Genomic DNA, 14,533 nt, shown 5'->3' with positions numbered 1-14,533 from the left:
CTGCAAACTTTGCCATTTCACTGTTCACCCCCATTTCCAGATTAGTGGGTCAGATTCGAGGCATGTTACTGCCTTATTTCCATTCCCAGAGTATGATTCTGCTCTCACTTAAACCACGTTTACAGTGGCGAATCTTTATGGACCTCACTGGAGTTACTACAGATTTACATTAGTGTAACTGAGCTCAGAATCAGGCCCACAGCTTCACCATGATGGAGAAAGAGAAAGGGCCAGATGTTTAAAGATATTCAGATGCCTAAAGATGCAGATCGGCACCTAGTGGGATTTCAGAAACACCTATGGGCCTAACTCCTATTGAAATCAAATCCTTAAAAATGTGGTCCAAAGTGACTAAACTGAAACCACCCCAGACATGCCCAGAATCAGGCTATCCATAAAGTGAAGGCAAAACGATTGTTGATTTTTACCCATTGAGATCAGAAGCTCATAATTCTCCCTCATGACGTCCCGGTAAAGCTCTCTCTGCCATTCTTCCAAAATCACCCACTCCTCCGGGGAGAAATAGACACTGATATCCTCAAATGTTACCAGCCTCTGAAATACAAACAGCGACTCGCTCAGTGCCCACCTGGAACATGAAGGGCTAATGGTATCGGTGTGAGGTTAAAAGCTGCTGAGTGTGTGTGTGTGTGTGTGGGCGGGGGTTAACAGTGTGTGAAGTAGGAAGCAGGTGAACAAATTCAGGGAACCTGAGGGTAACGAGATTGTGAGAATGCTCAGTTCTGGAACCCTTGTCCGGTACTTACCTTCCTGAAACCTCCCATTTGCCCTTCAACTAGCTACAGGCATATGCCTTGTTTTGTGGGTGCAAATACAGCGCTGGTTACCTACAATACATGGCATTGCCTTGCCAAGGAATGGTTTGTCTACAGGGATCGTTACTTTGAGCTCCTCCAAAGAATATGCCCAGCCTTTGCAGAACAGTAACACATTTAGGTGACCATAACCACAGGTTATTTTTCTAATTCTCTTCCCAAAGACAACAGCTATTAATGCTGCAGGACCTACGATCCAAACACCTTCGAAAGCAGAGGGGCTGGATATGGATCCCCAGCTCCAAAGCTCACCCTATGATTTTGATTCTAGGTTGGATTCTAAACCTGGCAGAGTCTTATTTTCCTCTTCTGGCTAAGATGAAGCTGGAACCTGTTCTCATGTGATTTTGGCCTCGTGTGGCACAAGCCTTGTGAGATCAGCTGCTCTTATGAGTTCTCTGCCGTTTGGGGATGAAATCTCACAAGGACAGCCGGGCTCCGTGCTGCTGAATATAAACCCCGAGTCCTGGTTCAGCCTCTAACCTGCGCTCCAGTCTAAGACTAATCTAGATGATCCCCTTCCATGACCCATCTCTAAAATGAGGTTCTTCAGCCCGAGTGCACTTCTCGGCCATCTCAGGCCACATTTTCAAATGGAACATGCACCTGACGACAGCTACAAATGCTGTATGGAGAGATGCGGTGCTGTAGACCCCCTCAGATATGACAGCCCTGCACCGCTTTCCTGCGTAGGGCAGATGGGGCAGCTCGAATGTGTATGTTCCCTGCTCCTAGGCAGGGTTTTCTAAGAGCTCTGCTCCAGGAATTACTCTGGGGCTGTTCTCTGGCCTGTGTTACACAGGAGGTCAGACGAGATGATTACAATGAACAGTCCCGCCTGGCATTGGAATTGATGACTTTATAATGGAGCCCCAGCAGAGAGGCATTTTACCCTTTCATTAGAAACTGCTCCAGTAGAACGAAATCCAAGTCTCCACCTATGTATTTAGAAATCTGCAGGCTGCAGCTAGGGTGACCAGATGTCACGATTTTATAGAGGACAGTCCCTATATTTAGGGCTTTGTCTTATACAGGCGCCTGTCACCCCCCCCATCCCCGTCCTGATTTTTCGCACTTGCTATCTGGTCACCCTTGCTGCAGCCTAACCGGTTGGCTCAGGCTGAGTATCAGGACACATCCTGATCTCGGTGTAAATCTGGAGCCACTCCACTTAATTCAGTAGAGCTGCTCTGGATTTACATCATTGTAACTGAGATCACCATCTGCTTCATGACAGATTCTTCGGTGTATTTCTAATTTATCTGCAAACACGATGTTCAAGGTAAATGTCCTACCTGAGCGGAGATCTCCTCAGCCATTCCCCTCCGGTGCTGGAATGAACCGGGTGTAGATGGGCTTTCTTGGCTGGAACTCCGCAGATAATGAGGGCCCCAGATCCGTTTTTTTTTTAATCAATCAGTATTTAGAGATTCCTATTCCCCCTGCCCGTTTTTTCTCTCTTAATGGCTGCCAGTGCAGAGGGACTCTGGTCTGATTTCAGGTTACCAGGAAAGGCAGTGAAAGATTAGACAGAAGAAAAAGGGGGGCGATCTGCAGGCAGGACTATGAGGGATTTTTTTTTTTAAGCAAACCCTGACAAACTAAGGATGCTGAGGAATAAGGCAGTTACCCACAGAGATTACATGTGCAGCTGTGTTAGACCCATAGAGTCCCTTCTATTGTAAGGCTTTCACTCCTACAGAGCTGCAAAGCATTCCTGGGAGCTGTAGTCCTTCCCCGGAAGGTACTGAAGCTGCCTGTGATCACAGCACAGATGTTTAACCTTATCAGAGAGGGAGAACTACACTTCCCATCAGCCCACAGAGCAGTCATGTAAACCCTTTGTTTTCTGCATGGCTGCTGTGGCAAACCTTCCCACACTTGCACTGCCAGCAAAGCCTGTCCCCTCTGCATTACAAATCAGTCTCTTTACATTTAGGAGACTAGGGGTCTGATCCCCCAGCCCTCCATGGACCCACTTGCATGAGTAGACTCCTCAGATGTCTAGAGTTAGTGAAACTTGGGCACGCGTCTGAGCCAACTTTTCAGGGCTCCCCTCTGATGTTGGTGGGCACGTAGTGCAGCATTTAGAGAGTGAAGTACTTGCACCCAGATTTAGGTGTGGTGCAAATAGTCTGGCACTATTTACTGCAGGTGCAAATATACTTTGGGGGAAGAGGCTTGGTATAGGCTTCGTTACAAATCCAGTGCGTTGGTTTTGCTTAGATACTATTGTGATGGGCATGTCATAAATGCGAGGATACGATTAGCTCATGTAAATTGCAGGATGATTCACCACCATTTAGTCCTGTGGATTCTCTATTACTGGTCATTTTAAAACCAAGGTAGGATGTTTTTCTAAAGAGCTCCGCTCTAGGAATTATTTTGGGGGTAGTCCTCTGGCCTGTGTTATACAGGGGATCAGACCAAATGATCACAATGGTCCCTTTTGGCCTTGGAATCTATAAATACAACATCCAAGCTGCCCTCTAACCTTGTCTGTACATTTCATCCTCTCTCCCTGTCCTTTGTCAACTAGCAGAGCCTCTGTAGGCATCACAGCAGAGGTGAGTTTTTGGAAGGGATTTACAGGCAGAGGCTGATAGCTTGAGGGATCTTGCTGGGGAATTTTTACTAGGTGGCGCTGAAGAAATCACAGCCATGTCTGAGGCTCGAAGCTGAGTGGTGGACAGCAAAGGCTGGGTTATTTGTCAGTGAAAAGGTGGGGTAAAATACCAGATCAGAGAGGGTGAGGCTAAGTAACAAAGTGCCTTACAGAGGAAGACAAGAAGCTTGTGTTGGCTGCAGTGGAGAAGTGGGAGCCAGCAGAGGGACAGAGAGGGGTTGGATGAACTCAGGACGACCCACTGAAGCAGGAAGGTGTTGTTAGCAGCAGTGTTCAGAGGGGGCCAATAAGGATTGTGAGTTTCCCTAGCCCTTAATGGAAGGGATTGGTCTGAATTTTTAACAAAGACATCTTTCTTCCAAGTGTTTCTCGGGCATCTGAGTTAAATGTGTCAACAAAAGCAAACAAAAACTAAAGTGTTTTAAATGCGCTGAATAACAATTATCTCCCCACTCAATTAAATCAAGGGTCACTTGAATGGTCTCTCTAGTGCCATAAGTCTAGTTCTGTTTGTCCGTCTGTCTTTTTATACCATCCTCATCATCATACTATCTGAACATCTCCAGCCATTCAGAGTTTTCTAGTCATCCATAGAGTCTTCCAGGAAAAAAACAGATTAAAGAAGACCTAAATTTCTAACGTAAAAAACAAGGAGAGGAGGCGAGGAGTCTGGTGGCACCTTAAAGACTAACAGATTTATTTGGGCATAAGCTTTGGTGGGTAAAAAACCACCTTTTCAGATGCCAAAATAAAAAAAAGTGTTTTTTTTTAACCACGAAAGCTTATGCCCAAATAAATCTGTTAGTCTTTGCGGTGCCACCGGACTCCTGGTTGTTTTTGTGGATACAGACTAACATGGCTACCCCCTGACACTTGCCTTTTTAATACATCTTAGAATGTTTTTTTATAAAAGGCACAAATCCATTTCACCCCTTTGCAGGTCGCTTTCTGGACTCATCTGCACATGGTGACCAGATGGTCTGTGAACCCAGAAAGTGGGGTGATCTGGGAAGATACTATAAAATATCATGACCACACAATGGACAGAAGTGGGCAGGCAGTGTTGTTGTAGCCGGTGGGTCCCAGGGGGTGAGAGAGACAAGGCGGGGGAGGTCGTATCTTTTATTGGACCAACTTTTGTGGGGGGAGCTCAGCTCTCGTCCCCTAATGCCCCTACTCTACTTGTGCTACACTGATGACATCTTCATCATCTGGACCCATGGAAAAGAAGCCCTTGAGGAATTCCACCATGATTTCAACAATTTCCATCCCACCATCAACCTCAGCCTGGACCAGTCCACACAAGAGATCTACTTCCTGGACACTACGGTGCTAATAAGCGATGGTCACATAAATACCACCCTATATTGGAAACCTACTGACCACTATTCCTACCTGCATGCCTCCAGCTTTCACCCAGATCACACCACACGATCCATTGTCTGCAGCCAAGCTCTATGATATAACCGCATTTGCTCCAACCCCTCAGACAGAGACAAACACCTACAAGATCTCTATCATGCATTCTTACAACTACAATACCCACCTGCTGAAGTGAAGAAACAGATTGACAGAGCCAGAAGAGTACCCAGAAGTCACCTACTACAGGACAGGCCCAACAAAGAAAATAACAGAACGCCACTAGCCATCACCTTCAGCCCCCAACTAAAACCTCTCCAACGCATCATCAAGGATCTACAACCTATCCTGAAGGACGACCCATCACTCTCACAGATCTTGGGAGACAGGCCAGTCCTTGCTTACAGACAGCCCCCCAATCTGGAGCAAATACTCACCGCAACCACACACCACGCAACAGAACCACTAACCCAGGAACCTATCCTTGCAACAAAGCCCACTGCCAACTCTGTCCACATATCTATTCAGGGGACAGCATCATAGGGCCTAATCACATCAGCCACACTATCAGAGGCTCGTTCACCTGCGCATCTACCAATGTGATATATGCCATCATGTGCCAGCAATGCCCCTCTGCCATGTACATTGGTCAAACTGGACAGTCTCTGCGTAAAAGAATAAATAGACACAAATCAGACGTCAAGAATTATAAAATTCAAAAACCAATTGGAGAACACTTCAATCTCTCTGGTCACTCGATTACAGACCTGAGAGTGGCTATCCTTCAACAAAAAAACTTCAAAAACAGACTCCAACGAGAGACTGCTGAATTGGAATTAATTTGCAAACGGCATACAATTAACTTAGGCTAGAACAGAGACTGGGAGTGGATGGGTCATTACATAAAGTAAAACTATTTCCCCATGTTATTTCTCCCCCCCCAGCCCACTGTTCCTCAGACGTTCTTGTTAACTGCTGGAAATGGCCTACCTTGATTATCACCACAAAAGGTTTTCCTCCTACCCCCCCTCCTTCCTGCTGGTAATAGCTCATTTTAAGTGATCACTCTCCTTACAGTGTGTATGATAAACCCATTGTTCCATGTTCTCTGTGTGTGTATATCAATCTCCCCACTGTATTTTCCACTGAATGCATCCGATGAAGTGAGCTGTAGCTCAGGAAAGCTTATGCTCAAATAAATGTGTTAGTCTCTAAGGTGCCACAAGTCCTCCTTTTCTTTTTGCGAATACAGACTAACACGGCTGCTACTCTGAAACCTGTTGGGAGAGAGAAGCTTTGGAGCTACACCCAGCTCTTCTCTCCAGAGTGATCCTGGGGGTCACAGTTTGTCTGGCCGGTGTCTCCTCTCCAAGGCGGAGGCCTGTCAGCCCGTCCCCACCCCGTGATAAAACAGGAAATCGCAGCAATCGCCAGCCTCCTTCCCCTTGCAGGAAGTGCACCAGCTACTCCCAGGGAGGCATCGCAAGGCTGTGAGTCTGGAAGCCCCGCACAATGGAGCAGGCTCGGTGTGACTCGCCCAGGGCGAGCTGATTTCCCAGCATCACCGGCGCACTAGCCCGTGCGGTGTGAATCCAGCCTGGCCTGCTTCCCACACGCTGCCTCTTCCTCCGCAAGCCCCTCTCCGCCCCTGCCCGCCGGGGGAGTCTCTTAGCGGAGCGGGGCTGCGGGAAGAGGAGAAGCGAAGCGAGACACACGCTCCGCATTGCAGCCGAGCCCGGGAGCCGGCGCACCTAGCCGAAGCGGGGAATCCGCCCGAGGCAGGCCCAGCCAACTCGCCGCCTGTTTGCACCGAGGGAGCCAGGGGAGTTGCACCCGGGACCCAGCCTTTGTCTCCCGGGGAACAGCCCGCGCTGGGTGGTTGCACACACACCTCCCGGCGCTCACTGCGGGCCCCGGGCCGGTGCAGGGTCTGCGCGCGGCCACGCCGGAGTGAAATCGGATCTGGGTAAGAGCGTTCGCTTGGGGACTCCGCAGTAAGGCGCGTGGGAGGGACGGAGCGGCACTGAACTCCGGCCCAGTGACTTGCTGCTCTGCGTGGCCGGGGCCCTGCGGCAGTGCCGAGGTGTGGGGGTGGGTGTCGGGGGGCAGCACACGCCTGTGCGTTCCCACGGCCCTCCCCCAGCAGAGGGGAGACGGTTCCCGCCCCCGCCGTGAGAGGGCTGCCAGCCCAAGGGAGTGCAAACTCTGCCACCGCCCGGCTGCGCGACCTTGGGCAAGTCACTTCGCCTTTGGCTCGCTGTAGAAGGAGGTTAACGCGCCTGGCAGGGGCACTGTGGGGCTCAGCGAGTTAACGATTGTTCCTGGCTGTAACACGCGGCTGCCCTGCGTAAATGCGGAGCCCAATGCGGGGGCACTAGGCTGCCCCCGCCAAGCAGCACTTGCTGATCCAGGGCTAAGCCTGATTCGTTGCCTTCTGGGACTCTGGTCCATTGCATGCTGGGACTTGTAGTCTCTGTGGGCTGCACTATGAAGGGGGAGTTTGGCTGATACCAGCCTCCCTTTGTGGACAGTATATTCATCACTTGGGCTCCTGGGTCTCCATGCAATCGCCTGCTGGGGAAATCTGGGGCACCCTAATTCAGCTGCTTTAGAGTATACCAAGGCTCCTCGTGCAGAGGGACAACTTCCCTCTGGTTGCAACATATTGAAATGATGAGGAGCCCCCAGCCATCAGCCCCACCACCTTGTGCTGTGAGCCCGTCGTGCCTTCCCATTAAGCAGTCAGGGTAGGAGAGTTGGAGACCTTCCAGGATACACAGATGTGGTGAGATTGAATAGATGTCACTCTTCTCTCTACTCTGGTATGTACTGAGTAAATACCACGGTGTAGACATGCATGGGTCACTGATGCTATAGGTACCATCCTTCGGGTGAGGTATAAAAGACAGCCAGGCCCTGATCACTGATAGTCATTACAGGAACCATGGCACACTTGGTAAGGGTCAGTGCCCTATTTGACTTGGTTGGTTACACTGTCTTTATTTAAATTCCCTCCACAGCTGAAATTGGATTCTTCATTTTGGGTGCTTAGCTGTTATTGTGTGGTGTTTTAGGGCTCTTGTATTCCACCCTAGAGGAGGCTGTGTTTCAGCATGATCCCTTTAATCTCTGGATCAGTTTATATTTGTAAACCGCACTGGGGCTATTCTGAGTAGAAGTGGACAAATCAATGAAATGGGGTTGTTGTTAATAATAATAAAACCCAGATGTCTTCAGGCAGAGTTATTGGCTGTTGATGCTGAAATGACAGTGAGGAGTCTGTTTAGTGTCAAATGGTGTGTTCACAGCTCTTTTCCACGGGGGCCTGGGTTAATACCTGCAGTGTGTTTGTTTATCCAGGCGATGACGGTCCCATGAGTGCGGATCAGAAGCAGGATCTCATGACTCACCTGACGTCCCCCCCTGGAGAAAGGCCATTCACGTTTCCTGCTTGCGACGAAAGCTTTAGTGATGAGAGAAACCTCATAATTCACAGCCAGGCGGAGGAACGGGAGTACAAATGCATTCTGTGTGGGAAATGCTTCAACCAGCAGCCCAGCCTGACCCGGCACCAGAAGAACCACACGGGGGAGAGGGCCTACATCTGCCCCGAGTGCGGTAAGAGCTTCAGCCTCAAGCACAACCTGATCATCCATCAGCGCACGCACACGGGCGAGCGGCCCTACAAGTGCAGCGTCTGCGAGAAGAGCTTCAGCCTGAAGCAGAACCTCGTCACCCACCAGCGCATCCACACCGGGGAGCGGCCCTTCGCCTGCCCCGAGTGTGGGAAGAGCTTCCGGGAGCAGCGATTCCTCCTCAACCACCAGAGGACCCACACGGAGGAGCGGCCCTACGAATGCAGCGACTGTGGCAAGTCCTTTAAGGAGAAGCAGACGCTCGCCAGCCACCAGAGGACCCATAGCGGGGACAGGCCGTACCAGTGCGCCGAGTGCGGGAAGAGCTTCAGCCAGCGCACGTTCCTGGTGACACACGAGAAGACCCACCAAGGGGGGAGCCCGTTCACCTGCGACGAGTGCGGGAAGAGCTTCAGTTGCAAGAGCGGCCTCGTCACCCACCAGCGCATCCACACCGGGGAGCGGCCCTTCGCCTGCCCCGACTGCGGGAAGCGCTTCAGCCAGAAAGGCTCTCTGAAAATCCACCAGAGAATCCACACTGGGGAGACCCCCTTCACGTGTCCCAACTGTGGGAAAACCTTCACGCAGAAGATAAACCTGACTACGCACCAGAGAACCCACCTGGGAGACAAAGCCCTGACATGAGCCTGACATCGTGCTAAAAGCTTTACAGAGCCGATAGCTCTGAACTCCACTGGGAGCTCCTGGAGGGGCCCATGACTGCACTGGACGTGAGAGGCTGAACGGCAGAGACGCCATGTGAACGTTCGGAGTATCCAGAAGGCCTCAGTCTCTCCTTACGCACCCCGGAGTCGCCACAGGGGATACTGATTGTCTTCACGCACTGACTCCCCCTGTACCGCTCCTCTTTCCGTTGGTCAGTCAGGTTCGTGCTCTTCTGTGCCCACCCCACATAGAAGCCCCAGAAGGAATCCCAAGTCCCAGCCCCCTGACTCCATGGTGATGGCCTCGCCCTCCAGTGAGGCCCTCTCCACCCACGTCCCTCTCCCAGCTCCCTGTCCCTGTCCCGGCTCGCTCAGCTTCCTGTGGTTGGGAGCAGATGAGCTAAACAATGAGGGAAACTCATGGCGAAGTTCTTTATTGCTGCTGTAGGGACTGATCCTGTGAAGTGCTGAGTCCCGTCAGTACCCTTCAGCCTCCATTGGAGATGCCTGACATCTTGCAGGATCAGACCTATCTGACCTGCTTTTCAGAGGTGCTGAGCACCCACTCCTCCTGCTGGCTCCCATGGGAGCTGTGAATGCCAAGCACCCCTGAAAACTAGGAACAGCTCTCTTCGCTTTCTCTCTGTCTTGGAGCACTGCAGCCTTGAGGATCTTAAAGCCCGTAGTTCTGGCCTGGCCAAAATTCAGCCCTGGGATCACTGAGGGCCAGTGTTCTACAGCATGGGCCACAAGGGCCCTGGTCTTCCATACGGTGTTGGCCTGGCTGCTCAGAGCAAGTCGAGGCCAGGCATGCTGGGATCCGGGCTCTTTAAGGCCCTCCTCCATATTAAGGGTTAGGACAGCTGCACTCACTTCTTGCCAATTAGACACAGCTCATAGACTGTTGGTTAAATACCCTTAGCTGGGCAGTTTGGGTGCATCTGCTGCAGCCCCTTTTGGGCTAGCGGAAGCACGAAGGTACCAGCAGCTCTATGTTAGGGGATGCAGGCAGGGTGGCTGGTGCCAGTGAACAGAGCAGAGGGGCGTGTGCCCAAAGAAAGCAAATGTGGCTGCACCATCCCAGTCCTTGGCTGAATTAAGAGTGCCTTGTGACCATTGCAGAGCTGTGTAAATTACAGCAGTTGTCAGTCATGTTTGCCTGGCTTCCCCGCCCGCCCCCCAGCTCTTGCTCTGGGGTGTTTGGCCCTGGCACTGGCCCGTAAAGCACTATATGTGCTCGGTATTGTTTGTGTTATCTGGGTAGTTGGAAATTTTCCACTAGCGCATGAATTAATCTCTGAATGTGTTCATTTACCTAGGGAGCGAGAAGGATGAGTGTGAAAAAGAAGCAGGATCTCATGACTCATGTGAAATATTAATACATTGTATGTGGGAAAAGCTTCAGCCCACAGCCACCTCTCCTAGAAACCACACAGGAGAGAAGTTGGCATCTGAAGCAGGATCTCATCCTGCCCCCTGGAATCCAACCCAGAGAAACTGTGTTATCCTCATAATTGATTAAAAAAAAAAACAACTTCAGAGACCAGAAATTTTTTCTAAATCACCAGGGACCCTACACGGAGCAGAGACTGAGCAAATATAGTCCTTGCTGCAAAACCTTCAGGGAGAAGCAGGCTCACAAAACCCCAGAGAATCTGCACTTGGGAGAGACCATCTCAGTGAACTGAATGTGGGAGAGGCTTGGTCTGAGGATATTCCTGGTGACATCTGAGAAAATCCGCAAAGGAGGGGCCCCATGTACCTGCTCTGAGCACGGGATATGCCTTAGCTGTCAGAGTGACCTCATTATACTCCAGAGAATCCGTACCAGAGGAGACCATTTAAATGCTCCAAGGGAGGGCACACTCCTCACAAGATACATCTTCCCCAGTGAATCTGCATGAGTGAGATCACTTAACCAGAACTGGAGAACTAAGGAGCTGCAAAGATAAGCTAAGAATAATTCTCTCTGCCGGACTTACTAGGTATCGTTCTGTGACCTGGCTGGTTCAGGAGGTCTGACTAGAGGAGCACAGTGATTTCTTCTGGCTTTAAATTCTGTGAATCTGTAATTCTGAATATACACCTGAGACCTCCTGAAGGTGGTAAAATATTCCGATAAAACACAAAGAGAGACATCATACAAATGTCATGTATGTTGGAAAAATCTTGTTCATTCCCCTTGCTGTACAGGACAGCAAGAAATCTCCAAGTGGATGCACTGGAGTGGTTGCTCCTTGGTTGCTGTTACAGGCTAGTTCAAGGAGCGTTGCTATGCCAGTGGCATGTAGTTGCATCCACATTTTTCCCTTTGTGGTATTTCCCACTTCCTGTTCTAGTCTCTTCTGGTCCTTTTTGTTTGTGTTTGTAATGTTTCTGTTCTATGCCCAAAGATTTTGGGCAGAAGGGGAAGGTTTCATTAATGTTCCAAAAGGAGGCAAGTTTCTGCTGCATTTGAGGAGGGCAAGAATTCAGTCTGTTTCCCCTGGGAGAGGCAGCTGCTGGAAAAGGCCATCAGTGCAGTCAGCATAAAACTTGAGAGATGTCCAACAAAAATGGTTCCTGCCTGTGTCGCTCAGCTGTTCAGATGAGTAAAAGAGAAATGGTTTGGAAAAATGAATTTTCCTTCATGGTTTTTTACCGTTTGGGTAAAATTAACCCATGGATTTCAGGTCATAACAAGCTGATACATCCAGAGATTAACATCATAGATCAGACTTTAGGGCCCAGTCCAACTCCTATTGAAATAAATGGACAGACTCTCATTGACTTCAGTGGGAACAGGAGCAGAAAGGCTCAGTCCTTCAAGGTGCTGAATACTCTGGCCTTGATCCAGCAAAGCAAAGCACTTTAGCACATGCATTGGCGTCAGTGCGACTACTCACCGGTTTAACGTTAAGCAAGGGTGTAAGTGCTTCACTGGATCAGGGTCAGAGTGCTGAGCACCTTGCAGGATTGAGGCCTTAGTGACTGAGGAGAAAATATGATAACCCGTATCCTATCAAGGGTAGGGTACCCACCCTGGATGAGAGAGCACGTGTATCTCATCAGAGATTCATGCAAACACTCCAATCGGTACGAGGTTTTTGAGATCCAACACCCTTTATTTAAAAAAAAAAAAAAATCTAAATGTTGTCTGTAACCCCAGAGGATTGGCTGGGTACGTTTCTCTTTGGGAAGGCATGGGTACCATTTCACCAAGACCTTTCTATGGCTGAAAAGTGCCGTATTCCTGATTAAGAGGCATGTGATGGCTCGTATTTCTATAGAGGATCCTGGGTCTTTAACTCTCTGCTTGAATTCTTGTAGTGATCCCTGCCTGGGCAGAAGGAGATGGGTTGATTAAAGGGTGTGAAAATATGACAGGAGTGTGTTGGGGAGGGGCACGTCTGCTGAGGGTTAATCCTGGGGGGAAGCAGTAGTGAAATTGGGGGTGGAAGTGATGGGGTGTCTCTCGGGTACTGTAGCTGGAATGCTAGAGATCAATAAAGGAAGGTGTGTTTGAAAGGAACTCTGTGCTGTGTGATAATTGATTTATGTGCAAATCTGTCCTGATCGCGGCTCACCCATGATCTTCCAGCATCAGCCCCTGGTTAGGTGTAACGAACTGGCTGCATAGATACGGCTGTTCCCACTCTTATGGCCCAGGAACGTCAGCGCTTAAACCACTGGCTTCTACCAGTTCAGCTAAAGGAAAAAAACAACCACACTCCATTAGCTTGAGGCAGTAGCAGACTGTGGTGATCACTGGGGCTTGGGAGACACTATCACATGCACTTAACCAGTGGGAAACCTTTAGCCCTGGAGCTGTAATGGCCCTCGGAAGCAGCGTCCCATCAGCACGTGGGAGGCCCTGTGGACACGTGGAATGTACTCTAGGCCACATGCAACAGTGCACAGAGACTTCGGTCTAGTTCCTCCCCTCTGCTTCCATGAGCATAAGGGATGTGGGGGCTGGTGGAGGAGGGATGCTGGATGGGGGGGAATGATACCCTCACATCATCCCCCCCCCCATGGGAAGCTTCTCCAGCGAGCACTGTGAGCTCAAGGCCCCATGGGGACGCCATCCATGGGTGTGCTGGTCACCTTCTCTTCCGGAGCATTCCCTGAGAGGTTAACCAAACCAGGCCCTCTCCCCAAGATGGGGGATACCGAGAACAGATATGGGGTGGAGCAGGAAACAAGCCCTTGTCCCCCTCCCAGCTTTCTCTGTTTCATCAGTTCCCTTCTGCTGCCCCCAACACCTCTGCTCAGTAATGATCTCAAAGCCATATTCTTGAGGCTTGTCCCTGCATGTTCAAAGGGCCCTGACAGGCAATGCCTGTAGCCGAATGGGATTTATTCAGACAAAAGGAAGAGATCCACACAATAAACTGGGTTTCTTCGGAGATCACTTGCCTTCAGGGTGGAGTTTCAGGAGATCAGAGACCTCCCTCGTAACATGTGCCAAAGACTCACCCGCTGGGTTTCCCAAACAGTACTTCCAAGGGGAGCTGAGTGAATGTGTGCATTTCCCGTGCCCTCGCTGAGCCAGTGGCACTGTTAATGCGATGAGAACGCCAGTCTCAGTAACTCATTTCAGGATCTGAATTTGTCACCTAATCTCCTCCCATTGGAGTAGTTCTTCCACACAATCCAGTTGGAACCAGGATGAAGGGCTCCGCTGCAACTAATGAGAGTAGCATCTCCATGTGCCCCAGCTCCTCGCACAGGTCTGGTTTGATCCCTATGAGCCCCATGGCCCAGCTGGGGTCTTTGAGCTGATGCTCCGGCCGGCATTTCTCTGTGCGTACTGAGCCACAGCGCCTGCTGCTAAGAGGCACCATCTGTTTTATCTATGTATGAATCAGTGAAGTGCTGGCTTCTTTCCCGGGGGTGGGAGGAAAAGTTTTTTAACCCCACGGAACGGCCCAGTCTGTATGCCTATGGCCTGAGAGGGAGAGGAGAATGCTCAGCTAGTCGCATACACCTAGCGTTCAGTCCTCCGAGGCCATCCTGCAGCTCATCTCTTTTACTCCCTCCTGTGTACCCTCGGAAGGCCCCACTCTGGCCAGAGCTGTCTTGGAAACAGGACTGCACGTCCAGGGTCAAGAGGCAAGAAGTGCTCTACCCTGTGCAGGTAAGTGTACTGCCGCTGCATGCCACAACCGAGCCCCTTTCGGCCTGGGGGCAGGGGACCAATCCAAGAGCCCCAGCACCCGGCATCCACATGGCTACTAGAAGAAGGAACTATATAAAACAAAGCAAAAAAAACCCAAAACCAACCCCAAACAAAACTGAGAATTTTCTTCTAACCACTTAACTATCTAGAAAGAAATTCTCCAGCCTCAGCTCACAGGTAAGGAGAACTGTGCAGTATCCAGGCTAGCAGGTTCATGCACCACTACCCGCTAGTGTGTGTCTGGAGCCAGG

General features: G+C 50.3%; 3 protein-coding genes across 6 annotated transcripts in view; 2 read left to right on the top strand and 1 right to left on the bottom strand.

Moving 5' to 3' along the window:
• Window positions 1-14,533, top strand: part of LOC119850710 — an 829,101-nt gene that overhangs the window by 414,160 nt on the left and 400,408 nt on the right. The gene's annotated exons all lie outside the window — the stretch shown is intronic.
• LOC119850714 (zinc finger protein 845-like) overlaps window positions 1-14,533 on the bottom strand; it is a 30,316-nt gene that overhangs the window by 10,770 nt on the left and 5,013 nt on the right. The window contains exons 2-5 of the mRNA XM_043507141.1: window positions 9,078-9,195; window positions 8,676-8,969; window positions 2,132-2,243; window positions 429-555 (exon numbers count right to left, since the gene is read on the bottom strand). Of these exons, the coding sequence (XP_043363076.1) occupies window positions 429-555; window positions 2,132-2,243; window positions 8,676-8,969; window positions 9,078-9,195 (651 nt within the window). The remainder of the gene's footprint in view (window positions 1-428; window positions 556-2,131; window positions 2,244-8,675; window positions 8,970-9,077; window positions 9,196-14,533) is intronic.
• On the top strand, window positions 6,203-12,632 carry LOC119851654 (gastrula zinc finger protein XlCGF7.1-like). 4 transcript variants are annotated; one of them, XR_006278503.1, is made up of 3 exons: window positions 6,203-6,787; window positions 8,182-9,342; window positions 10,441-12,632. XR_006278503.1 is itself a non-coding variant. In XM_043507093.1 (2 exons), exon 2 carries the CDS (start codon window positions 8,196-8,198, stop codon window positions 9,099-9,101), a length of 906 nt encoding a protein of 301 aa, XP_043363028.1. In that variant the 5' UTR covers window positions 6,234-6,787; window positions 8,182-8,195; the 3' UTR covers window positions 9,102-12,632. The 4 variants fall into 4 exon arrangements, 1 of the variants encoding a protein (XP_043363028.1); XR_006278504.1 differs by having other exon boundaries at window positions 6,255-6,787; window positions 8,182-9,333; XR_006278505.1 differs by lacking the exon at window positions 6,203-6,787 and adding an exon at window positions 6,898-7,606.

This window comes from Dermochelys coriacea, chromosome 2 (assembly GCF_009764565.3).
Source record: "Dermochelys coriacea isolate rDerCor1 chromosome 2, rDerCor1.pri.v4, whole genome shotgun sequence".
NCBI classification, from domain to species: Eukaryota; Metazoa; Chordata; order Testudines; family Dermochelyidae; genus Dermochelys; species Dermochelys coriacea.
Note: the sequence above shows the minus strand (reverse complement) of the source record. Positions and strands in the feature narration are given on the sequence as shown.